The sequence below is a fragment of the Muntiacus reevesi genome, chromosome 3 (genome assembly GCF_963930625.1).
Source record: "Muntiacus reevesi chromosome 3, mMunRee1.1, whole genome shotgun sequence".
NCBI lineage: Eukaryota > Metazoa > Chordata > Mammalia > Artiodactyla > Cervidae > Muntiacus > Muntiacus reevesi.
In genome coordinates this window covers 150,159,041-150,186,350 of record NC_089251.1, presented here as the reverse complement: position 1 = coordinate 150,186,350, position 27,310 = coordinate 150,159,041, and the positions used below count along the sequence as shown (strand labels likewise).

Below are 27,310 nucleotides of genomic sequence, written 5' to 3'. Positions count from 1 at the left end.
AAGAATACTGGGGTGGGTTGCCAGTTCCTTCTCCAGGGGAATCTTCCCAACCCAGTGATCGAACCCTTGTCTCCCACATAGCAGGCAGATTCTTTACTGTCTGTGCCACCAGGGAAGCTACTATCAAGTATCAAAGCTAAATTTAAATTTTAAAACCAGTAAACATTCAAGTATAAAATTCAAGAGTATGTGAAATGTTTGATCTACTACTGTTGTGTATAGCATACCACTGAGATACACCAAGGTCCCTTGGATTCAGCCTACACTTTCTCATACTTAAAACTCTAATCAATGAAAAAAAAAAAAAAAAAAAACCTCTAATCAATGGATAGGCACTTACTTTGAACAAGAAACAATCATCTTATATAAGAGTGATTTGCATGAAGTTTCTAACATTTTTTTCACTTTCCATGGATTTAAGTATCCATGCCTCTGCCTTCCCAAAATAATAATATTCATTTTTTCATATCTCTGTCCTCTCACACACACATGCAAACATGTACATGCAGCAACTAAGCAATCATTTCCAACCAACCACATATCACTTCCCCTTTCACGCCCCACTGTGACCATCATGTTACTACTTCACTAGAATCTTTAAAAAAGATTACCACAACAGATAAGGCACTGGTATGATGGCTTAATTTTGGTAGAAAAGTCAGTCCTGAACGAACTTGGTAATCCCGGAATCCTCCAGCTACAGAAAGTGTGGTTAAATTTATCTGTCTGGCATTTAAAATCCAATAGTTGTTTACAGTCATATAAAAATCTGGTGGGAAATAGAAAAGACATTAAAAGTTGGCAACCATTCCCTGAAACAATAACCTATCTAGGATACTAATATTAAACTGAATTTCTGTTTAAGCCATACGAATTGTCTATAAACAATGCCATCCACATTTCTTTACTTTGAGTAAAATCAGTTATCTTTACACATATTCTACTTTCCCCATCAGAGTACAAATACTGAGTTAATAAACATATCAATAAAGAAAAAAGATAATTCAATTTTACTAGCTTTGACAAGTCTATAGCAAACAGGTCTCTACATTCCACAAGGATGCTTTTTTTTCACGAGCCACATAATATAGAAAGAAACACCCCAAATTCTTCCAAAGATACAAGTTTACTACGCTAAGGAGCTGTAGATCTTCCTAATCATGGCTGTGTCCTTATTTATAAGGGCTCAGCAGCTTTTTACTGCAGTACTTGTGCTAAAATTTCATCTATCAGGGCAATGACAGTCACATTATTCTTGGGACTCTCTATTGTGGAAAATCTGATGTTTAAGAAGATTCCATTCATTTAGTTTAACAAGCAGTTTCAAAGGGAACTACTTGGGGATAATTTTTCCACTTTACCTATGAAAGGTGAGAAAAATTTGGGCGACAGAGCATGAGATGGCTGGATGCATCACCGCCCCAACGGGCATGAGTTTGAGCACGCTCTGGGAGATGGTGAAGGCCAGGGGAGCCTGGTGTGCTGCAGTCCATACGGCTGCAAAGAGTCGGACAGGACTGAGGGACTGAGCAACAGCAACAAGGACGCCTCGGAGCCGGACACTGGCTGATGGCAGCGCAGGGAAAACGTATCTCTGTGGGCGTCTACGGCACAGGGAGAGCAGGTCACTGAGCTCTCCTCCTTTACTTCCCACACACATTCCATCCTGCATCACAAGGACCTCCTGCGCACATCCAAGTTCTGTCTGTGCCTCAAGCAGAGCCACCCCTGGCCACAGTTCAAGCTCAGGATTGCACATACCTGTCCTCAAGACAGATCCAAAGAGGGGCTAAGGAAGTGAGCTTGAGGCATATGGACAAGAAAAGTCTGAAAGACTGGCTACCTGGATCATGGTCCAGAAGTAAAGGTACAACCTCTAAGTGGGGAGGCTGTTTGCCCTGTACACTCCACACCTGTACGTGTATGGCAACACCAGAGCAGGGCCCTCTAAAGCACAGAGCCCAGCGCAAGGCTTCCTTTCTCCCCATTTAAGGACACTATTTCCAACAAGTACAAACAGGGAATCTACTTCTGCGCATAATATGGGTCTCCTGAAAACTTAAAAACCTATCATCCTTTGAACTTTTGCTTTTTTATACTAATTATGGCTTGATGCAATAAAAAATAAATACAAAATAAATGGCAAAGTGAAAGTCGCTCAGTCATGTCCAACTCTTTGCGACCCCATGGACTGTATAGCCCATGGAATTCTCCAGGCCAGAATATTGGAGTGGGTAGCTTTTCGTTTCTCCAGGGGATCTTCCCAACCCAGGGATCGAGCCCAGGTCTCCCGCATTGCAGGCAGATTCTTTACCAGTGAGCCACAAGGGAAGCCCAAGAAGCTTGCTAACTTGGAGAGGCACCTTGATCCTAAGAAGCACTTTCAGCCTAAGCCAGTGGTCCCCAACCATTTGGGAACCAGGGACAGATTTTGTGGAAGACAATTATTCCATGGACCAGGATTGGGGGAATGATTTCAGAATGAGTCAAGGGCATTACATTTATTCTGCATTTTATTTCTAGTATTATTACATCAGATCCACCTCAGAGAATCAGGCATCAGATCCCAGAGGATGCGGAAACCTGGTCTAAACCATTCAGAGGCAGACCATAAGTATCCTTCAAAAACACTAAAACCTGATTCTCTTGACAGTTCTTTCCTCAGAGAGATTTTTAAAAAGGACTTTGAGTAATTCTGATATAACTTGCAGGGCTCATCTACATATACCACATAAAATGCAGTAAGAGAAAGAAATCTTATTATGATGACAAGTATTGTGACTATGTCTTTAATTTTTTCTAAACCTATTATAAATAATAATTTATAATTATTAGAATCAGGAAGGCATATTTAACTTCAATACAAAATTAAATTTTTTATTCAAAGAGTTCTACAGGCAAAGTTTTAAATATAATAAGGAGAAAAATCAACCTTCTCTTTAAGTATTACTGCACCAGATATCTCAGTAAATAAGTTACTCCTTGGCAATGCTATGCTGAGATGGGTGTTTTGGAAAGCTATTTTGGTTTGGAGTCCTTAGGGTATGTGTCTCACTAATCTATAAAAAAAAAATTTCAGCACAATTAAGATGATGCAAATTTTTATAGAATAAGAAGCTGTACAAATTTACTGATCAGGAAAAATAATTATTTCTTTCTAAAGATTTTCTTCTACACATACAACATTCCAATAAGCCATGAAGACAACACTTGACTTTAATAAAAAGTTGAGAGAATAGGCGTTTAATTATTATTCTCCAACATTATCACTATTTAATTAGATGACAGCGATCATAGACTCCTATTCTTCACTCAAAATTCTCTGCAAAATTACAGTATTACCCATAGTTTTATTTCCTCTGTTATTATAATGTAACTCAATTCAGAGGCAGCATATGCAAAGGGTAAAAGCACAGGCCCAGAAACAAGCTTGCCAGTGTCAAATACTGGCTCCACTATTTTCTTGCTATGTGATTTTGGGCAAGAATTTATCCTGGCCTCTTTTTTTCTATCTGTGAACATGGCTATAATAATGGTAGCTACCTCAAAGGACTGCCCTAAAGAGCAAATGACCTAACAGTCACATAGTTCTTGCCACAATATCCAAAATATAAGAGCTCCATAAATGTGTTAGCAATCCTAACTCATCTCATCATATAAAGTGTTAGCAGACTTATTTATTTAAAAACAGGCACTTCTACTATTTTACCTAAATACATGTATTTTGAATAGAGTAGCCAGAAGAGTTAACAAAACACAGAAATATAAATACACTTCAGGAGACTGGGAGTCAACCTCAAGAACAACTAAGCTGAAGCTCAAAGGCCTAGAGGCTGTAGGACACATGCTGTCTATGCTAACATGCGACAGGCACAGGAAACTAACAGCAGCTTCAGCTATGAGTCTTAAGCTGAAAGTCACAAAAAGAGATGCTCAGAATTGGAAGTGCTGATTTAAACCTAAGCTGCTTCACACATGGATAAACCTGTAGCATACTCTAAAGGGAGTAGCTGCAAGGATTTGTTTAATCCTAAACAACAATGGGGAGGTCAGTTAGTGTTTATTTAACAGTACCCACCTGTAATGAAACGATCTAAAGGCATCACAGGAGCAACATGAGGTGTGGCTTGTGTAACAAGAAGATTGATCAGATCTTGTTTAAAATTTTTCAGTGTAAGCAATGCTCTTGCAACAAGGCCACCCATAGAATGACCGATTATTGCCACACTTTTTGGAGCAAATTCTTGACCCTATTAAAAAAAAAAAATCAAGGCATGATTAAGGATTAGAATCACAGTAAACATAATAAATACTTCTCTCAACATATAAGCAATTTTATTGAAAAAAGAAGAATAAACTATTTATATAATCTCCCTTAGTAAGACAGAAATACATTTTCATACACCTGTAATTAATATATACATTTTTGTGTTCTGTTTTGTGTTCTGCAAGCATTTTTAAAAGTTAGGCTTTGGTTTTCTGAACCAAAATCAAAACACTTGGTCTAGCAAATCATGTTTTTACCATTTGTTATACTGTATGTAAGAGGTGTGATTACATTTGGTATATATCAGAATATTAGATTTTATAGGATATATAAAGTCAGATCACTTATTTGAAAGTGGAGGTATCACAAAAAAGCCACAACTATACCAGTTGCCATAGCAATGTACTATTGCATCATACTGATATATCTTATCTCATTAAATTATTTCTCTATTGTGGGCCTAGGCTTAAAAAGGAGTCAGCAATCCACATTTATTCACTGATAATTACATATTTTAACTTTTAAAGTAAGTATTTCTTTTTAAAAAATCTTTTCTATCTCCATATAGTATCCTCGGTTCCACTACCAAACTTCTGTTCATCACCTTCCGCACTGATCCTTCATCCAGGCCTTCTCTCCTGTTACTATAATCTGGGCCTCACGCAGAACCAGAGTTAATAGAATAGACCTGAGACTGCTATCCTTAAGACTGACTGTATTCAAGGTTGGCTCTGGTTTGCTGTCTGGGACCACAGACTTTGGAAGGGCTCCCATCATTTCCTAAATGATACCAATGGCTCATATCGAAACTGCTTTGTAAACACGGCTTATGTTGAACGCCTTCAGCCTTATTTTTGTTGGGATTTTGGCACACGGGAGGCGCAGGCACAAGGTGTCCAGGTGACTGGCCCTCAGGAAAACCTTGCCTACTGAGTCTCTAGGGAACGTCTCTCACAGATGACACTGCATGCCGGTCACAAGCGTTGCCGCAGGAATTAAATGAACCCAGAGTGACTTTCCTGCGAAGGGACATGGGGAAGCTTCACCCGGCTTCTCTGGGCTTCACCCCATGCACCTTTTCTCTTTGCCAATTTTGCTTTGTATCCTTTCATTGTAATAAACCATAACCATGAGAACAACTATACGCTGAGTCCTGTAAGGCCTCCTGGAGAAACATCAGCCTGAGGATAGTTTTGGTGATCTTCCAAAACATACCTGATCTTAGCAAAAACCTATCCCCTTTGGCCTTCTCAAGGACATCACCCTGGCAATTCTTCTCACTTTGTTCCTGCATTATTGTTTCTGTCTACTAGATCATTCTCACTAGTATATAAATATGGTCTTCCCCACTGGCTCAGAGGGCAAACAATCTGCCTGAAGTGCAAGAGACACAGAAGATGTGGATTTAATCCCTGATCAGGAAGATCCCCTGGCAGAGGAAATGGCAACCTACTCCAGTATTCTCATCTGAAAAATGCCATGGACAGAGGAGCCTGGTGGGCTACAGTCCAAAGGGTCACAAAAAGTCAGACACAATTGAGAACTAAGCAAAAACAACTACTAGATCATTCTCATAGTATATATACTGTCATTCTCTCAAAAAGTAAAAACTTTATTTTTACTTCTACTTTAGCAACCACATCTTTCTTAATATACCATATATATATATATGGTATATATATGATATATACACACACACACACACACACACACTGTTTTGAAGAGCAAAACTCTTCAAAAACAGTTGCCTGCACAGTACTTGCTGTCTCCAGTTTCTCAAACACCCTTAAACCCATTCTGATCAGGTTTTCCCCTGCAACACTCTTTTAAAACTGCACTTATCTGGTTACCAAGGAATCTAAGGATCAATTCTCAATCCTCACCTTACTTGACCTATCAATGGCAATTTACATAGCTGATCACTTATTCCTCTTTGAAAATACTTTGCTTGGTTTCCGTGATGAGATACTCTTATGGTTCTCCTCTTACCTCACTGACTGCTCCTTTTTAGTCTCTTGCTGGTTCCTTCTTATCTCCCCTCATCTCTTCATACTGGTGTGACTCAGATCTCAGTCCCTAAATATCTTCTTTCACATCTTGAACCCATTAGTGGTCTCATCCAGTTTCATGGCTCTAACTACATCTCAGTTCCGTTCAGTTCAGGCGCTCAGTCATGTCCAAGTCTTTGCGACCCCATGGACTGCAGCACGCCAGGCCTCCCTGTCCATCACCAACACCGAGTTTACTCAAACTCATGTCCATTGAGTTGGTGATGCCATCCAACCATCTCTTCCTCTGTCTTCCCCTTCTCCTCCCGCCTTCAATCTTTCTGGGCATCAGGGTCTTTTCCAATGAGTCAGTTCTTCGCATCAGGTAGCCAAAGTATTGGAACTTCAGTTTCAGCATCAGTCCTCCCAATGAATATTCAGGACTGATCTCCTTTAGGATGGACTGGTTGGATCTCCTTGCAGTCCAAGGACTCTCAAGAGTCTTCTCCAACACCACAGTTCAAAACCATCAATTCTTCGCACTCAGCTTTCTTTATAATCCAATTCTCACATCCATACATGACTACTGGAAAAACCATAGCCTTGACTAGACAGACCTTTGTTGGCAAAGTAATGTCTCTGCTTTTTAACATGCTGTCTAATTACATCTATATGCTGTCAATCCTCAAGTTATTATCTCCACACTGGATCTCTTCTCCTGAACTCTAACCTTAAACTACAACTGCATGCTAGCTACACTTGGGATGTCTAAAATGTACCTTAAATACAATCTGTCTAGAACTGAACTCTTAATATCCTTTAGATCTGTTCCTCCTACATTTTTCCCCACCCTGGTTAATGATAATTAAATTCTTTTAGTTTTTCTAGTTTGAAATGAAGTATTAGTCTCTCAGTCATGTCTGACTCTTTGCAACCCCATGGACTGTAGCCCACCAGGCTTCTCTGTCCACAGAGTTCTCCAGGCAAGAATACTGGAGTGGCTTGCCATGCCCTTCTCCGGGGGATCTTCCTGACCCCTGGGTTGAATCTGGGTCTTCTGCATTGCAGGCAGATTGTTTACCATCTGAGCCACCAAGGAAGCCCTTTTTCTAGTTTGGGTCATCCTTAACTCTTCTTTTTCTCTCACATAACCTTCCATACCTGAACTGCCAGCAACTCCTGTTGCCTTTGAGATTTATACCAGTCTGACCATTTCCTATCATCTCCATTGCTATCAACTTGATCCAACCAAAATTATCTTGCCAAAATTACTTCAATAGTTGCCTAACTGGCTTCTCTACTTCTACCTTTACATCCCTTCAGTTTATCCTCAAAAGCACACTGACACCAGAATGAAACTGTTATAACCTAAAACAGGGCTTCCCAGGTGACTCAATGGTAAGGAATTTGCCTGCCAATGAAGGAGACACAGGTTTGATCCCTAGACCAGGAAGATTCCACATGTTGCAAAGCAACTACGACCGTGGGTCACAACTATTGAGCCTGCGCTACTAAAGCCCGAATGCCTAGAGCCCATGCTCTGCAACAAGAGAAGCCACTGCAAGGAGAAGTCCATGAACTGCAGTGGAGAGCAGTCCCTGCTCTCAACAACTACAGGAAAACCCCGAGCAGCAACAAAGACCCAGCAGAGCCAAAAATAAATAAAAATTCAAAAGAAAAAACCTAAAGCAGAACATGCTATTCCTTTGTTCAAAAACCTCTTTAGAGAAAAAAAAAAAAAAAAAAAAAAAAAAAAAACACCTCTTTAGTGGTTTTCTGCATCATTTAATAAAAGGCAAAATTCTTAAAACTGCCTGCAAGACTCTACAAACTGCCTTCCTCCCAAACTTTCCTTCTACTAACTTACTGTTCCAGCCATATCAGACTCGTTTTTCCTGAAATACAGGACCCATCTGTTTGCCTCATATCTTTGTTCCCTCTTCCTACAGTACTTTCCCTAGGTATCTAAATAGGCTAAGTGAGTAAGTAAGTGAAGTTGCTCAGTCATGTCTGACTCTTTGCGACCCCATGGACTGTGGCCCACCAGGCTTCTCTGTCCATGGGATTCTCCAGGCAAGAATACTGGAGTGGGTTGCCATTTCCTTCTCCAGGGGATCTTCTCAACCCAGGGATCGAACCTGGGTCTCCTGCATTACAGGCAGATGCTTTAACCTCTGAGCCACCAGGGAAGCCAATCCCTCATATCCTTCAGTTCAGTTCAGTTGCTCCGTCATGTCTGACTCTTTGCGACCCCATGAATCGCAGCACACCAGGCCTCCCTGTCCATCACCAACTCCCACAGTTTACTCAAACTCATGTCCATGGAGTCAGTGATGCCATTCTAGCCATCTCATCCTCTGTTGATCCCTTCTCCTCCTGCCCCCAATTCCTCCCAGCATCAGGGTTTTTTCCAACGAGTCAACTCTTCGCATAAGGTGGCCAAAGTATGGAGTTTCAGCTTCAGCATCAGCCCTTCCAATGAACACCCAGGACTGATCTCCTTTAGGATGGACTGGTTGGATCTCCTTGCAATCCAAGGGACTCTCAACAGTCTTCTTCAACACCACAGTTCAAAACTATCAATTCTTCGGTGCTCGGCTTTCTTCACAGTCCAACTCTCACATCCATACATGACCACTGGAAAAACCACAGCCTTGACTAGATGGACCTTTGTTGGCAAAGTAATGTCTCTGCTTTTTAATATGCTATCTAGGTTGGCCATAACTTTCCTTCCAAGGAGGAAAGGTCTTTTATTCATGGCTGCAATCACCATCTGCAGTGATTTTGGTGCCCAAAAAAATAAAGTCAGCCACTGTTTCCACTGTTTCCCCATCTATTTGCCATTAAGTGATGGAACCAGATACCATGATCTTAGTTTTCTGAATGTTAAGCTTTAAGCCAACTTTTTCCCTCTCCTCTTTCACTTTCATCAAGAGGCTCTTTAGATCTTCTTCACTTTCTGCCATAAGGGTGGTGTCATCTGCATAGCTGAGGTTACTGATATTTCTCCTGGCAATCTTGATTCCAGCTTGTGCTTCTTCCAGCCCAGCGTTTCTCATGATGTACTCTGCATATAAGTTAAATAAGCAGGGTGACAATATACAGCCTTGATGTACTCCTTTTCCTATTCGGAACCAGTCTGTTGTTCCATGTCCAGTTCTAACTGTTGCTTCCTGACCTGCATATAGGTTTCTCAAGAGGTAGGTCAGGTGATCTGGTATTCCCATCTCTTTCAGAACGGTCCACAGTTTATTGTGATCCACACAGTCAAAGGCTTTGGCATAGTCAGTTTGTATCAAATTGTCTGTGTCTCAACAGAGGTCTTCACTGGGCGCCCTTATTTATAATTGTAGTCTACCTTCAACTACCTATCTCCCTTTTCTAATTCCTGATATTTATCATAAGATAGTATGCATTTTTCTTATTTATGATGTTTTCTGCCTGCCTCTCCCTATTGGAACATAGTCCCATGAGGGCTTAGATTTCTGTTTTATTCATTCCTATATTTGCATGCAGACTCACATGATGAACAAATGTGGTTTCTTCCATCTAAAATGTCCTCTCACTTTCCCATACCCAAGTCATATCCATCCAACAAGACTGAGTTGTCTCTTAACCCCTGTTATACTTTCTTGTAACAGAAATAATACTTTCTAAAAGCCTCAATTTAGAAGAAAGTCTATTAGTTCTATTAAAAATGTAACATGTATTTGTTAGAGAAAACAAGACAACAACAACAAAAAAGAACAAAAACAAAGCACCTAATACATAACATTAGAGACACAATTGTTTTTTGGGAAAGACATTTATGGAATTAAGTCTCATTTTGAAATCATATCTAATTTATCTTATCTAATAACTATCAGATATGTAAAAGGTTCTGCTTCATCTTACGGCTTGTTTCATCCTACAATAAGTGTAGATTTAAGCTAAAAAATATTTGAAGTAATTTTAAAATGCTGACTTAGGCAACGAATCAAGACACCTAAATTTCATTTTCAAGATACACTGGAATACCAATGACTGGATGACTGTAGCTTTACAGTTAAGTCTTGCATCAGGCAATGCAGGACCTCCAACTTTGTTCTATTCCAAGATGGGTCTTTTTTTTTATTATTTGTTGCTTTGATTCTTTCCACATAAGCATATCAATTAAAAAAAAAAGAATTACTGGTATTTGATTTGTTGAGCATTACATCTATTGGTCTATTTGGGGAAAATTTACATCTTAACCTTGAGTATTCTAAACCATAAAGTTGGTCTGTTCATTTATTTTGGATTTCTTTAATTTCTACCAGAAGGGTTTGCAGTTTTCAGTGAACAGATCTTGCACATCTTTCACTAAATTTATTTAGTGAAAGATGTGCAAGATCTGCATTTCAAAACTTCACCTTCCATTTGATCACTGATTTCTAAATACTGACCATTTACCTGTGATTCTGCTAAAATCACTTATGAATCCTAAAACTATACTTCTAACTACTATTTTAATCTTACAAATTCTGATGACATGTTTTCATTTTAATTCAATTCAAAACATTTTAAAATTTCACCCGTGATTTTCTTTTTAACCTATGGGTTATCTAGAAGTCATTTCCAAACATTTGAGGATTTTCCAGGTATCTTTTTGCTGACATTTCTAATTTAATTCTGTTATGTTCAGAAAATAAACCCTGTATGACATCAGACAGGATGTATGACATCCTGACATTGAGACTTGTTTTATGGCCTGACATGTGGCATATCTTAGTAAATGTTCCGTGTGCACTGAAAGAGATCATAGCTTGTTCAGTTGCTGGGTGTAGCCTATAAATATCAGTAAGCCCAGCTTGTTTCTACAGTTGGTGGACATGTTCTATAAATGTCAACAGGTCAAGCTGATTAACAGTGTTAAAATCTTGTTTTTCTGGTTTTCTATTTATTTCATCAATTATTGAGAGAGGATTGTTGAAATTATCCATTCTAATTGTGAATTTACCTATTTTTCCTCTAGTTTGTTAATCCTGCTTCATCAACTTGGAAGCTCTGCTACTAGCTGCATACTCCCTTGAGATTCTTTGGCCTTCCTGATGAGCTGACTCTTACTACCAAGAAATGTCCCTCTTTTTCAATGTAATGTCTTTTGTCCTAGACTCTATTTAGTTGATACTGATTGCCATGCTAACTTTCACACTATCTGTATTTGTATGTGTATTTTTTCCATTCCTTTACATTTCTTAATCAGGATTTTTAAATCTAAAATGGCTTTTGCTTTTCAGTACTCAGATTAGCATATAGTTTGGTGGGTCTTGTTTTTTTAATCCAGTCTGACAAGATCTTCCTTTTAATTGGAGTGTTTAATCCATCTACAATTAATATAATTACTGATAGCTGCACTGAACTCTATTATCTTGCCATTTGTTTTCTGTTTGTCCCATCTGTCTTGCGGTTCTTTCCTTTCAGACTGAATACATTTTATTGTACTTCACTGATACTGCATTTTTAACAAATCAAAGTTCTATGGCAACTTTGCACTGAGCATGTCTATTTGTGCCATTTTCCAATAATATTTATTCACTTTGTGTCACATTTTGGTAATTATCGCAATGTTTCAAACTTTTCCATTTTATTTGTTATGGTAAGCTGTGTGATCACTGACCTCTGATGTTACTATTATGAAGGTTCAAATGATGGTCAGCATTTCTTAGCAATATTTTAAAATTAAGGTATGCACATTGTTAAAAACATGACGTTATCACACACTTAAAGAGTCCATGGTATACTGCAAACATAACTTTGTATGAACTAGACCCCCCAAAACTCATGAGACTTGCTTAACTGCAGTGTCTGCTTTACTGCGGCAGTCTGGAACCTAACCTGCAGTATCTCTGAAGTAGATCTGTATTTCTCCTCCATTTGCTCTTTAGCTGCATCTCCTTTTTTGTTATTGTTACTCTAGAAATTACAATATACAACCTTCTCAGTCTATCATGAATTAACATTATACTTCTTACTGTAGTGGAATAATTCTATCTATTCCTTTTCCTATCTTTTCACCATTAGTATATATTTTCCTTCTAAATAAATTATAAACCTCATAATGAATTCATTACTGGAAATAAATTTTTTAACCTTTTAATTCTGAACCAATTGGAGACACTGGCGCTCTAACCCTAACCCTTCCTCCTTGGTGTGCTATTGCCTTGTATTGCCCTGTGCATACATAACGTAGCACTCAAAGACTGAAAGAATCGCATCTCGAGAGCTCCTATCTATGCCTAGGTCTTAGTTCTCTTCTTCTACTCTGACCACAAACCTAGCCATGTCAGTAGCCCCAAATGCCAGCCCCTGCCTTCTTCAGCTTAGTGACATCAACTTGCTCTGTTTCACCTCTAAAAATTTTACCCCATGGTCTGGAAAATGCTTCCAGGCAGAAAGCTGGGCACTCAAGGAGCTCACATCACATGTTTTCCCTCTTTTGGTGATCATGGACCTTTACCATTTGGTTGTCCAACATCTGAAAACATGTGCTTCAGATATTTTCACCAGTTTTATGATTGTTTATATATGGAAGTGGTCTACTCTAGTACCAGTTATTTAGACAATTAGCAGAATTACCAAAGTAGAGGAAAAAATAGGTAAATTCACAATTAGCGTTGATAATTTCAACAAATCCATACTAATGGATTTAGGAAATGCACTGCACTCCTAATTTGTATACAAAGGAAAAAAATTTGTTTTCCCAAAATTCACAAGAAAGAGATCTTGTAAACTGAATTTGAACTTCAAAACCCATGACAGAATTCAAAGCAATAGAATTTCACACAAGAAAACTTTTGTGCCACCTTTGCTTCAACTTCTGTGTGTGTGTGTGTGTGTGTGTGTGTTTGTAAAACACAACTCTTTGCACCTCACGGACTGTAGCCAGGCTCCTATGTCCATGGAATTTTCCAGGCAAGAATACTGGAGTAGCAGCCATTTCCCACTCCAGCAGATCTTCCTGACCCAGGGATCGAACCTGTATCTCATGCACTGGCAGGCGGATTCTTTACCGCTGAGCCATCTGGGGAGCTCATGTAAACAAATAATTTAAAATATGCTGAGTCTCTTCAACAAACAAAAAAAGATACCAGTAGGCTGATCACTATTGATCTCCATGATTATCTCATACCTTATAGAGCTTGAGAATTGTTTTAATGCATTCATGCACAAACTTGGTCTGTTTCTGAAGACTTCCACCATACAGTGCCACCAGTTCTTCATTGAAATTCACACTAAAGAAGTCAAAGTGGTACTTGAAGTCAATATCTTCGGCTTTTCTAAGTGCAATAGAGCCAATAGAACGAACTGCAGAGGAAAAGGATTACGTGCATGTGAAACAAAAATTTTTTAGGTTTCTTCTAAAGCTTCAAAGTCTCTCAACAAATAACTATCTCTCACACTGAATAAAACCTACTTTAGGGTGACATCCTTAATAATATCAATTTAGAAGAAAAAACCCACCTAGCAATTGTGTGTCTTGTTCTATAAATTTTTTAAAATTAAATATAAAGTGAATGGTTCATTCATTCTCTACCTGTTTGTTTCCCCTTCAGTAAGGGCAACAACAGCTAAAAAGGAAGAAAGGAATCCTTGAGCAATAAGAAGTAGGAACTTTGTCAGACTTGAGGATTTTAAGAGTGAGAAAATCCTGCAAGAAATGTCTGCTCATTACAGCTCATCACAGAGGTTTTAAACACTCATGGAAGACTTGTCTTTTTTTCTTACACATGACATCACTGTAAGTCAATCTTGTCATGCTCCACCTTCTAAATATTTCCCCAATCAAGCCTTCTTCACCACTTCCACCACTACCTTCCTAATCCAAGCATCATCATCTCTTGCCTGAACTACTCTAATAGTTTCCTAAACAGGCTCTCTGCTTCTACTGTTTAACGTGATAAAGCACATATATGTATATAAGTAATATACATATATTGTGATAAATATGACATATACTATACATATATAGTGATAGGTGTATATATATATATATGTATATACATATAAACAATTTTTTAAATTGCTGGTCTCTTAATTTCAAATGTAATTCTCATTTCCCACAATCATACTCTCTAGGTTTTAGGTTTAGTAAACAAAATATTTGTTTGCCACTCCATTTTTTAAACATATATAATTCACAAACTATGTAACTCATTGCGCAAAGCATACAATTTAATGATATTTTGTATAGTCACAGAGGCATACAATCGTTTTCTGCAATCTAATTTCAGACATTTTTTAATCACTCCCAAAAGAAAACCCTTTACTCATTAGCAGTTACTCTTCATTCTTATCTTCCTCCTAATTCCTAGAAAGCACTAATATATATGTGTGTGTGTGTGTGTGTGTGTGTGTGTGTGTATAAAACTGAATCACTTTGCTGTACACCTATAACTAACACAACACTGTAAATCAACTATACTTTAATTTTTTAAAAGATCTAAGATAAAAAAATCAGTAAAAGTTACTTTTATTGTATTAAAAAAAAAAGTTAGTGGAAGAAGCCAGTCACAGAATAATATACACTCAATGATTACAGTGAAAATTTAAAAGAGTCCAAAATTGGGACTTCCTTGGTGGTCCAGTAGTTAAAACTTGGTGCATCCACTGCAGGGGGCACAGCTTCAATCCCTGGTTGGGAAACTAAGATTCTGCATGCTGAGTGGCATGGCCAAAAATAAAAATAATAATAAAATAAAAAATATCAGCTCCTCTTTAAAAAAAAAAAATGCTTAATAGCCCCAAATAAGTAGAATGAATTAGAGATACACACTAAGATGCTAAAACTATAAAGAAAGTAAAGAAAATGACTACCTTAAACTGAGGATTGTGGCTTCATATAGAAGCAAGGGAGGGAGCTTTAATCAAGAAAGGGCACATAGGGGCTTCCAGGGTGCTGCCGACCTTGTACTTCTTGACTTGAGTATGGCCCCTGGGTACTCACTTTATAATCATTTTTAACCAAATAGCGATAGTCTACACATTTTTCTGTTTATGTGTTATACTTCAAGTACAATGATTAAATTTTAAAAATCAGAGTTTATCATTTCCTACCCAAACTCTCCAATAGTTATCCATCACATTTAAATCAAAATTCTAAGTCTCTTCCACAGCTTTTATGATACAGCCTGTGGCTACTTTTCCACCCTCATCACTTTTTACCTCTAGTCTCAGTAGCCTTGAGTGCACCAAAAACGTTCCTGCTTCCACGTCTTCCCTGCAACAGCACCATACCTCAGTCCCCTGCCACACTCAAGCCTCTGCTCAAAATGTCATCTCCGCATACTGGCCACTTCATCTGGTCACCTCTTGACCCTGTCTGTCCTTTATCCCTTACTCGTTTATTTTTCTAACTTTTAACATTACTGGCATACTAATATCTAGAATATCTAGAATACTGCCTAATATCTAAAACACTGCCTGGCTCATGGTAGGTGCCCCATAAATATTTGCTAGCTAAATAGATAAACATGTAAGTAATTATACTTTGCTGTTGTTCAGTCACTAAGTCGTGTCCAGCTCTTTGCGACCCCATGGACTACAGCACAGCAGGCTTCCCTGTCCTTCACTATCTCCCGGAGTTATACTAAAGGTTGAAATAATTCTATTCTTATTATATAAAAGAACACGTCATTTAATAACAATAAGAAGGGAATTTTAGCTGAAATTACTTCTACATTGCTTGACTGTTACACTAGGAATAACTGCTATATTTCAATTTGGAATATGTACACAGATCTTCCCCCCAACCCTACCTTTCTGTGTTTGCCTCCATATTTCTAGATCTAATTTAAATAACTCCAAAAGAAAGATATCAATCTCCTCTCTTTCTCAGCATAACTTAAACCACCGATTTACTTCTCTAGTCAATGCTTTAGGTTCTGTTTTGTGTACCCTCAATTTCTAACATAAACCTCTTACCTCTACTGATTCCCAAATCCCTATATCATCTATTTATCATCATCTTATCTTCTCCTACTTATTCTCTGCAAAGTGGCTTTCAACTTTTTTTATATACTTGTCACATACTTCTCTCAGACAAAATGTCGTATATTTGTGTCTCCCAGTATGCATAGTGAAGTAGTTAATGCAGAGTATCTGTCTGAATTAATTCTTTAACTGAATTCACAGCTTTCAAAATTATTTTTGAGACTTACCTTGCTTATAACTTCCAGCATTACCAGGAAGAAACAGAACAGGAATACCCGTTAAAGGGAGAACTTTGTGCTCTTCAGCATAGGACCCTTCTCCATAAAGATATAATTCATAAGCAGGATAGCGTTTTGCCAGTTTCTTTGGAAGTTCAATTTTCTATAGGAAAGAGAAAGCAATTTCACTTTAATCTGTTTTAGTAATACAATTCAGTCTCACTATATCCAATTCTGAATTATACAAATTTGATTTAGTACAATATAAAAATGTTACTGATGATAAAAACTACATTTAATGAACAACAAAGTTCTACTTTTAGTTTACACATATGAAGCATCTGTCTTGAATTATGTGAGTTTTAAACCATGAAGCCTTCAAGAAAACATAAGATGAGACTACTTAAAATTCTAATAAATAGAAATTACTCAAAATAGCTACTGACAAGTGAAAAATACTGGTTTATGTCAGCATGCTCTATGTTAACATAATTGAAAATGCATTTATTATCAGTTATCAATTATACTTAGAAATGATAAAAGCTTTTCATTATTAAATGAATTCCTTTTTGCTATTTTAAACTGTTTGGTAATGTCTCTCCCCTTTTACTCAGGCCCTATTATACACTCCAAGCTGTTGCATCATTCAAAGGAAAGTAACTTTGTTTTATAATGCAACTTTCCTACCTCTCAACTTAATATGCTTGACCTACAATATGCTAACAAATTAATCGAATCTTACAGCCATGACTTGGTCAAGACATGGACAGTCTTCTCACCACAAAGATTCCAATGAATTAGCATCTGTTTCAGTTTTCATGACCTGGTGCATGGTTTGTCAGCCATGACCTGGTGCATGGTTTGTCAGCAAGCCTAAAACTACTCTGCAATTCATATTATTATTTTCCAAATAGGCCAGTAATTGACATTTCTTTCAACAAAATATAAATGAAGTCTTAATGTCATCCCAAAAAGGTAGGCATCTATAAAATTAGTAGTAAAGCATAAGCTCTTCTTCGGCTCCTTTTTTTTAACCCCTAAGGGATAGAGACTATTAAGGGCTTCCCTGGTGGCTCAGACAGTAAAGAATCTGCTTGCAGTGCAGGAGACCTGGCTTAGATCCCAGGGTTGGGAACATCCCCTGGAGAAGAGAATGGCAACCCACTTCAGTATTCTTGCCTGGAGAACTCCATGGACAGAGGAGCCTGGAGGGCTACAGTCCATGAGGTCACAAAGAGTTGGACACGACTGAGCAGCCAATACTGAGACTAACTGAGAGGCCATTAAAAACGAAACCAGTTACACTGAACAGTACACTGAACAGGAGATATTATTTAAATTGACATCAAGAGATTTAATGATCTAGCAGTAATAGATCCCCTGGAGAAGGAAATGGTAACCTACTCCAATACTCTTGCCTGGAAAATCCCATGGACGGAGGAGGCTGGTAGGCTACAGTCCATGGAGTTGCGAAGAGTCAGACACGACTGAGCGACTAAACTAAACTAGTAAAATGCACGTGCTTGGTAAAAATTTTAACTACTGAGTGAATTTTGAAAATTGCAAATGGGTAATGACTACTGAAAAAAATCACTGTTCTAAAAAGAATAATTCTGATCATTTATGCAAATTCCTGAATATTTGAGGATAGTACCATAAACAATCTGTGCCAATAACACCATGAAAACAACTTCAGAGACTGTGAGCTTCTTGTGTAAGTTACTAGCAACTTTATCTCCTCAAATATTCAAAATACATAGATACCAATTTGGTTTAAGATGTGTTTACGTACCTCAACTCAAATTAGTTCCAGTATTAATTATGCACAGTAAATAATCAAAAATAAAAATGATGTAATATTTTGTTCTCTAGGTATAAATTATGCAAAAAAAAATGAGAGAACAAGGGAACAGTTATCTTAACTCCTTGTAATTTAGCACACTATTTGAGATAGTAGCACACACACAGTAGGTTCTTTTTAGGACACTGACTAAACAAGAGTTTTGAACGAGCTGAAAACTAACTAAGAAGGATAGGAACTATCAAATATATCCAAAAAAGTATTTAATTCCCTGGAGACAGAAAAATAAGCAAAAGAATATTATTTGATAAATTTCATAATCTACTATTATAAAAGCAATTTTATAGTGAGACAATGTACATTTAAAAATATGACTGCATATAATATGGAGTAGAAAAAAGCATAAAGATGGAAAAAAAGACATAGAACAGAAACATAAAGTGGGAATCGCAGGCAATGGCAAAACTGCATTTCCAACAAAACTCAAGTTGGGAGTAAGTGGCAGGAAAAGACAGGAAGGGTATTTCCTAGAGGACAGAAAAGATATTGCCTGAGGACAGAAAAGATATAGGTATACAAAAGGGATGATGATTAAAACACAGAAGGTGGTCAAGGAGTTTAAAAAAAGAAAACATTTATAGCAACAGGACTCCAATATATTTTAAATTGATTATTTTAAATGAGAACTCTCCCCCACAAAAGGCTAACAATCCACAGTCCATACTGCTGTCAAGAAATAACCTTGTAAAAACATACATACACCTTATGTGTCTCCTCACTACACACACAGACAATAAACACTTGAGGGGTCCTTTAAAACCTGGTTCTAATTATTCTTACCTACTTCCTTATAATTTATATATGCCATATTTTAAATGTTTTAATATGTTCCAAAATTCAAGATTCAACAGGGTATATACTAAAAAAGCTCTACTACCCTTGGGTTCATTAGTTATCCAACTACCAAACAGAAGGCAACCAGTGTTAGCAGTTTGTGCTTCCAGAAGTAGTAAACTACCCCAAAGTAGTTTACATATACAATATACATAAATATAAGCAAATGTGTCTTAGGTTATTTTCTCCTTTTCATTAAAATGATAGCATACCACAAATACTACTTATGGAATATATCCTGGTGCCGTCCTACCTTCACAAATGCTCTTTATTCCTGCAATTGTCTTGTTTCTGCACTGTGTGAACCACGTACATATCCTACGTGGTAGGATACAGCCCAGTACACAGCCTCTTTTCTATACCTGTTGACTACCCAAGATGAACATGGCAGCTCTCTTCTATGAAGAGCCTTGTACACACTTACAATGAATTATAACGTTCAATACATTATATTTTGCCTATTCATTTCATTCCTGTCTCCTTCATTATATTTTAAAGACAAATTTAAAGGCACAATGTCTGAGTTACCTCTAATTCCTCCTCACCCAAATCCCGTATCTAAAATTTATTTACACAGGGAAGTCATTAAATGACATACTAAATAAATATCACACTTAATAACAAGATAAGTGATTTGCATTTCCCAATATCAGCATTTCCTTTCAGAGAGCAGGTCACATATCTAGAGGCAAATAAATTATTGTATGAAAAAACACAACACAGATGTTTTCGTCTCAAATTCTACAACTTGGCTAAAATGTAAGGCAAAAAGCTTTCAAGAATAATATGTATTTTGCCTGGTAGGTTTGTGAAATGTTCAACTAACTCTGAATAAGTGAATCTAGGAAAACCAAAGGTAGAGGATTAAGAGATAATAATAAAAATTTAAATTCAAAACAATTTTTAGAGTTTCAAATTCCTATCTTACATTTTATTTTTAAAATGGAAAATCAAACTGAGCATGTTTCAACCAAGGTTTTAAATGCCTCTAAAATTCTGCTAAAGAATATGTAAATGAGAAGTAAAAAAAGAAGAAAAGCATCAAGAAAGAGAAAAAAAAAATCCAATAACTAGAACATTCCATACGCTGATACCAATGTGTGAACAACTAGAGCTTACTATAAAATATAACTAAAAGCAATATAAAAATATGTTTAGAACACTTTAAACAAATAACTGGTTCTTAATAGAAAGTGCCCAGTTATCCAGAAATCTCACTTATCATACTCAAAATGACTCATTTCTGTAGGCAGCTTCTGCAACCTAGTGTTCACAATAAAATGAAGAGTCAAACACAAATACTGTAGTGAATAAACACTTTTTACATCATAAAGATAAAAATTTACTGAAAATGTGTATCAAAACCCCTGCCACTCTTAATAAATAAAACCTCAAAACAGCAAAAATAAATAAGACTATTCAACAACAACAAAAAAACCCAAACAGCTCTTTTGCATTAGTTACACTAATTTTCTGTGACTTTCCAGTCAATATTACGCTGCTTTGTTCCCAACACTAAGTGATTTCTACCACTTGAAATATTAAGATAGCTTCAATAATTGTGGATAATCCGAAAATAAATGGGAATTAGTATTGTATTGTTTCCATTTTAACCAAACTCTTCAATGCAGTACAAAACTAAAACGACCTACTTGAATCTACTGGGAGTTTTCTAATTAAACCAAAGAAAAATAAAAGACTATAAAGGCTCTATTTTCAGTTTTTTTAAAAATCTAAACTAAAAGCCCACATATTTAACACTATGTAGCCTCTGGTAAACATAAACCACCACATTCATTTATAAATTAAAAGACCACTGTAATATGCTAAAATCTGTTCCTTCAATAGCACCTGATATCAAAAGCTTCCATTTCCATATAAGCACTGATCCAAGGCAAATATCTCAAAACAAATCAAATCTAAATTCCATCCAAGGTAAAGATCTCAAAACAAATGAAATCTAAATTGAGATACAAGGTAAAGATCTCAAAACAAATGAAATCTAAATTTGAATTCTGCCCATGGGAAAGAATGTTCTTCAGCAATTTAAACCTTAAGTAGTTTTAAGATCTAAATAATAGCAGGGTAATCAAATAATAAATAATATTCCTCCATAATGACCTGTACACGGAAACAACCAGGATCTGCATTCCTCACCTCAAAGAATAGATTTTCTATGGTTTTAAATGCATTTTATCAGTATGCATTATAGTACACATACTTTTTATGGTAGGCAGTTATCATTACAATATATATCCCATAATTAGGAGATGCATTTAGAAAGGAAAGAATCATTCCGGTGAAATTTCTTTGGATGCCTGTGTAATTTGTCACTCTTTTTACAGCTGGTCATGAATGAAATTCTAGTCTACCACGCTGAACCGATAAAGCAATTGTGATTGAAAATATCGAAAGAGGAAAGAAAGGTGGGGGCGGAGAGACAGAAAGAAGGGCCGGGTGTTTTTTAAATTGCAAACACAGTGAGAAAACAAAACCACCACCAGGAAACAGATTTTACATTCAGCTGGTAAGAGGCGACTCGCCTCTATACAGGGTGCAAGACTCGGGGGCTCCGCAAAACCTTCCCAAGAGAGAACTGCGTTAGTTTCTCATTTATTTACTCATCAGGTCAGCCTTTCACATCGAGGTAAATCCCTGGGGTCTCTAAAGCAGCCCTGGGAGCTATCTAGGCAACATATGCTCTGTAGAAGCTTGGTTCCCTTCTAAAAAGCAGGAGCTGACACGCAAACTCCTGGGTGTGTGGGAAGCAGAGGAGGACTGGAGCACCTGTTAGGGCAGGAAGGCTGGGAGGAGGGATTTGGGGAAAGCTTTGGACTGCAGCTGCCTCTCCGGGGATGAGGGGCGTTGGGCCCGGCCCTTCTCCGCTTGGGATTCGGGACCGCGAACCGGGCGAGGAACCCGGAGCAACCGGGGCGGGGCGGGGAGGATGCTCCGGGAACCATCTATCACGGACCCCGCCGAGAAGAGAGGACAGAAAGGGCAAGAGAAGGGGACCGCGGGGGGCTGCGAAATATTCTGGGGCGAAGAAAGCAGAGACGTGGTAGGGGGAAGGGGAAGGGAGAGGCGCGGGGAGCCGAGGCAGGGGAAACGCGCCGAAGGGTACGGCTGGACGGGCCCGTGCCTCGGAGCGGCCACCGACGGGAGGGCAGAACCTCACCTGATACTCCGGGTACTCAAACATGTAGCTCATACTGCACTTATTTTCCTCAAAGCCGAAGAAGACGTCCCATAGCCCCAGGGTGGCCATGAAGACCATGAGGGCATAAAAGGCCAGGTTCCAGACATTGACAGAGTGGAGTAACATGACGCCTCCGCCACCACAGCCGTGGGGCCCTCAGCCCTGACCGAGGGAGCAGAAGAACGTCCCGCTGCCCGCGCGGGAGCGAAACCCGAGCAGCGCGCGCCTGCGTGGACGCCCGGCCTGCCCGCGCGCCCGCCGCGCGTTGCGCCTGCGCGCAGCCTCTCCGAAGCCTTCCAGCCCAGCGTCCCCCTGGGAGAGCGGAGGCGGCGTTTGCCGCGGGAGCGCGAATCTGAGGGCTGAGAAAGGAGAGTGCGGAGTGGGCCGGGCTGGGGGGTGAGGGGAGGAGGAGAGGGCGCAAGGAAAAGGAGGGGAGGGGCGGGGCGGGCAATGAGCGGCCGGCTGGAGAGGAGGAAGAGCGGTAAAGGGGGGACGAGAGAGGCACGGGAGGGCGCGGGAGTCCTGGAGCCGAGGATAGGGAAGGACTGGGAGTGGGCGTCTGGTGGGCTAACCTGGAGAGAGAGGGGCGATTAATGATGGTGAGGCGACCAGGCGTGGGGAGGGGAGACATCGGAGCCCGGGGACCACCAGCTGTCACGTGGCGAACATCTCTCCCTGTGCAGCTTAAAAACCCTAACCGTTCAATTTTGAAACGCCTCAGGCCTCCGCAATTTCCGTTCTCCCAGCGGAGATGGAGTGCATCCACAGCTCTCTGGACCGGTTAGCTTAAACAGAGATCAAACGGCTTTTTCTCCCCATCCTTGACCGCCGACATCGGCCCAGTAGGCAACAGTGCTTAAAAGCACCGGCTCAAAAAAGCCACCAGCAGGTCGACGAGATTCTAGTCTTGGTATAAGATAAAAGCCTGAATCAAAAAGCATCGTTGGTCTTTAAACAATGCTACCAAATTTTTCCATTAACACTGATGCAACCGATAGGTATGTGTGTGATCAATTTGTCGCCAACTTGCCTTACTCCTCAGAACCTCCACCTCTTCGGAAATTAGTTTCACATTAACATATGGAGACAAATTCCCTCAAGCTTCCACTCAGATTCCCTCGAGTGACTTTAATTCATTTAAATGAATTTCAGTTTGGTTTTGCACAAAAAGGGGGTAAAAAAATAGCTCGGAAACCATTCATAATCACGTATAGCAGCTTCAGAACACTGAAATTGTTAGGAGTTAGACAGAGTAGCACCCTCTAAAACTGACCCAAGAGCAGATAGGTGTGTGTGTGAGTGTGTGTGTGTGGCTAACTACAAAATTATTATTATAATTATTTTTGGTACTGACTGAATTTCATTTCACTTGGGCTGATTTTCTGTGCAGATGAAGTGTGGCTATGATACCTAAAATAATTTTAAAACTAAAAGGAAGCTTATAGTTTATCTCATATGATACCATGATATTCACATGTTCAGAGCACCTGGTGTCTGGGGTGGAATTAGGAATTGGTGTGGGGTATAAAGAGTCATTTGGGAAAGGATTTAAATTATACATTAAAAATGGAGTGCTCAATAGCCTGGGATCTTGAGAACATCACAGGCAAGATATCTGCTCCTCATTTTCCCTAGCATATCATGATCAGCCCAAATAAACCAAGGGTGAAGTTGCACTCACATCTGTTTATCCCAGTGCCTCAAACTTAATGTACATATGAGTTACTTGGAGATGATAAAGCAGATTCTGAGCTTCCCTTATGGCTCACAGGTAAGGAATCTGCCTACCAATGTAGGAGACACAGATTCTAGCCCGGTCCAGGAAGATCTGACATGCTGGGGACCAACTAAGCCACAACTGTTATTGAACCTGTGCTCTACAGCCTGGGAACCACAACTACTGAGCCCATACACGCTGATGCCTGTGTGCCCTGGAGCCCATGCTCCGCAACAAGAGAAGCCACCACAATGAGAAGCCTACACGCACCATAACTAGAGAAAAGCCCCCGCAGCAACCAGGAACCAGCACTGCCAAAAGTAAATAAATAAATAGTTACAAAGCAGACCCTGACTCAGTTCTGGAGTAGAACCCAAGATTCTGCATTTCTAATAATCTCCTGGGTGATGCCAGTGATGCTGGTCAGTAGACTACACTTTGAGTAGCCAGAATTTATCCTTCCTGAGAACTCAGCTCTGCAGAGAAAACTCTGAACCTGAAGATGACAGAGCTTACTGTTGATGGCTTACATGAGTTGTGGCACCCTGCTGTCTTGACTATCTTCTCAGAAAAGAGAGGCAAAGAGACTCAATGGACTCTTATGTTTGTAATCGTTCTAGCACTACCTTTTAACTTCCTTTTTTCCTATTACAAAATTATCCCCATCCTGGCTTCAGTTCATTTTGTGTCTAACCTAACCCAGACCATCACTTAACTACCCTCTGCCAATGCTGTCAACTTCCTGAACTCTTGTCTTTCAATCTTACTCTGTTTATAGACATCCAACCCTGAGTTGATATCATCTCTGAGCTCTGACACCAGTGTATCTGAGCACTGCTGGAGAAAATGACACAATCATTGGAATTACTGTTCAGAAGTATTTTTATATGTTTCTGGTCAACTCCCTCTCCTAGTCCTCAAACCACCTCTTTTTAGGCTGCCTACACCATCTTTCTGTTTCAGCAGAAACAGACATATTATCAGTACATAATTTTATCTTCATATTTACAGAGATGATTTTGATTTTCACATATACATTCTTTCAACTCTGTTTCCAAGTTCATTATCTCCATCCAGTCCTAATTCATTTAATACATCTGAAGTAATAGGAACAAAGATTGGCAAATAGTAAGCATTATTATCATTATTATCATGACATTAGAGGACATCAAAAGCAAATCCCTCTAGTTGTGTTTTAGTTCCCACTGCCTCCTTTCTCTTTTGGAAATTAGTTCTATCAAGTTAGTCTCTGTCAGTCTCTTCACCTCTTCTCTCTCCCTTGAAGCATATAAATATGCTCAGATCATATTAATTTTATTCTTCTTACAGTTTTATTGAGATGTAATTGACAATTTTAAGGTGTAGAGCATAATTATTTAATTTACATCATGAAATGATTTCCATAAGAAGTTTAGTGAACACCGATAATCTCATATAGACACAAAATTAAAGAAATAGAAAAAATTTTTCCTTGTTAGGAGAACTCTTAGGATTTACTCTCTTAACAGCTTTCATAGATAACATACAGCAGTGTTAATTATATCTATCATGTTGTACATTATATCCTTTATATTATATATTTATAGAATATAAATATTATATATATTTATAACTGGAAGTTTTGTACCGTTGACCAACTTTGTCCAGTTCCCCCTCCCTCTACCCCAGACTCTAGTAACCACAAATCTGGTCTCTTTTTCTGTGAGTTTGTTTATTTGTTTTTGAAGTATAATATACCCACAACACTATGTTAGTTCCTGATGTACAATATAGTGATTCAATATTTCTATGCATTTCAAAATGATCACAATGATAAGTCTAATTACCAATCCATCACCATATAAAGGCATTATAGTATTATTGACTATATTCCCCACACTGTACATTTAATACCTGTGACTCATTCATTTTGTGACTGGAAGTTTGTACCTCATAATCTCACTCACCTATTTCATCCTTGTACCCCTCCTGCCTTCTAGCAACCACTTGTTTGTTCTCTGTATTTGCGGTTCTGTGTTTTGTTATGTTTGTTCATTTGTTCTGTTTTTTTTTAGATTCCTTATAAGTGAAATCATACAGTAGTTGTCTTTCTCTGTCTGACTTATTTCACATAAACTAATACCTTCTGGGTCCATCTATGTTGTTGCAAATGGCAAGGTTTCATTTTTTATGGTTGAATAATAGTCCATCATATATACACATACACGTGTGTGTGTGTGTGTGTGTGTGTGTGTGTGTGTATCACAACTTCTTTATCCACTCATCTATTGATGGGAACTTGGGTTGTATCCATATTTTGGCTATTACGAATGATGCCACAATGATCACAGAGATACATATAACTTTCTGAATTAGTATTTTTGTTTTCTTCATATAAGTACCCAGAAGTAGAGTTGCCAGGTCATGCATGCATGCTAAATCACTTCAGTCATGTCCGACTCTTTGCCACCTTATGAACCATAGCCCACCAGGCTCCTCTGTCCATGGGGATTCTCCAGGCAAGCATACTGGAGTGGGTTGTCATTGCCTTCTCCAGGGAATCTTCCCCACCCAGGGATCAAACCTGAGATTTACGTCTTCTGCATTGGCAGGCAGGTTCCTTACCACTAGTGCCACCTGGGCCAGGTCATAGGCTAGTTCAATTTAAAAATTTTTGAGGAACCCACTGTTTTCCATAGTGGTTACACCAATTGAAATTTCTACCAACATCTCTACCTCACTAACATTTGTTATTTGTTGTCTTTTTTATAACAGCCATTCTAAGAGGTGAGAGGTGATTTCTCATTGTGGTTTTGACTTGCATTAGCTCTTATTAAAATAAAAAGACAAATCTTCCCTGCAACTATTGCCTGTAACTCTTGTCTTTTCATCCCAGTTAGGATTTTTAAAAGTATGACTTTTTAAATGTGTGTTCATGCTAAGTTGCTTCAGTCTGTCTGACTCTTTGTGACCCTATGGACTGTAGCCCACCAGGCTTCTCTGTCCATGGGATTCTCCAGGCAAGAATACTGGAATGGACTGTACTTAAATTAATGCAAATTTCATAAAGGAAATTACCATATTATAATCATTTGACAATCACCGCTCAACTGAAATATTTACTAAATTAATTAATGTCAGTTTTCTTAGGAGCCAGAGATCAAATTGCCAACATCCACTGGATCATAGAAAAAGCAAGAGAGTTCCAGAAAAACATCTACTTCCGCTTTACTAACTATGCCAAATCCTTTGACTGTGTGGATCACAACAAACTGTGGAAAATTCTTAAAGAGATG

At 38.6% G+C, this 27,310-nt stretch overlaps 1 protein-coding gene and 1 non-coding gene across 3 annotated transcripts in view; both read right to left on the bottom strand.

Annotated features, from left to right (window-relative positions):
- Positions 1-22,564, bottom strand: part of PGAP1 (post-GPI attachment to proteins inositol deacylase 1) — a 73,375-nt gene extending 50,811 nt beyond the window's left edge. For both annotated transcript variants that reach the window (XM_065930909.1, XM_065930911.1), the window contains exons 1-5: positions 22,298-22,564; positions 16,434-16,587; positions 13,406-13,581; positions 4,079-4,250; positions 612-769 (exon numbers count right to left, since the gene is read on the bottom strand). In XM_065930909.1, the coding sequence (XP_065786981.1) occupies positions 612-769; positions 4,079-4,250; positions 13,406-13,581; positions 16,434-16,587; positions 22,298-22,444 (807 nt within the window). In that variant the 5' untranslated portion in view covers positions 22,445-22,564. The remainder of the gene's footprint in view (positions 1-611; positions 770-4,078; positions 4,251-13,405; positions 13,582-16,433; positions 16,588-22,297) is intronic.
- TRNAY-GUA (transfer RNA tyrosine (anticodon GUA)) lies at positions 8,373-8,444 on the bottom strand. The gene has a single exon. It is a non-coding gene; the product is annotated as a tRNA-Tyr (tRNA).
- Positions 22,565-27,310: the final 4,746 nt, after the last annotated feature.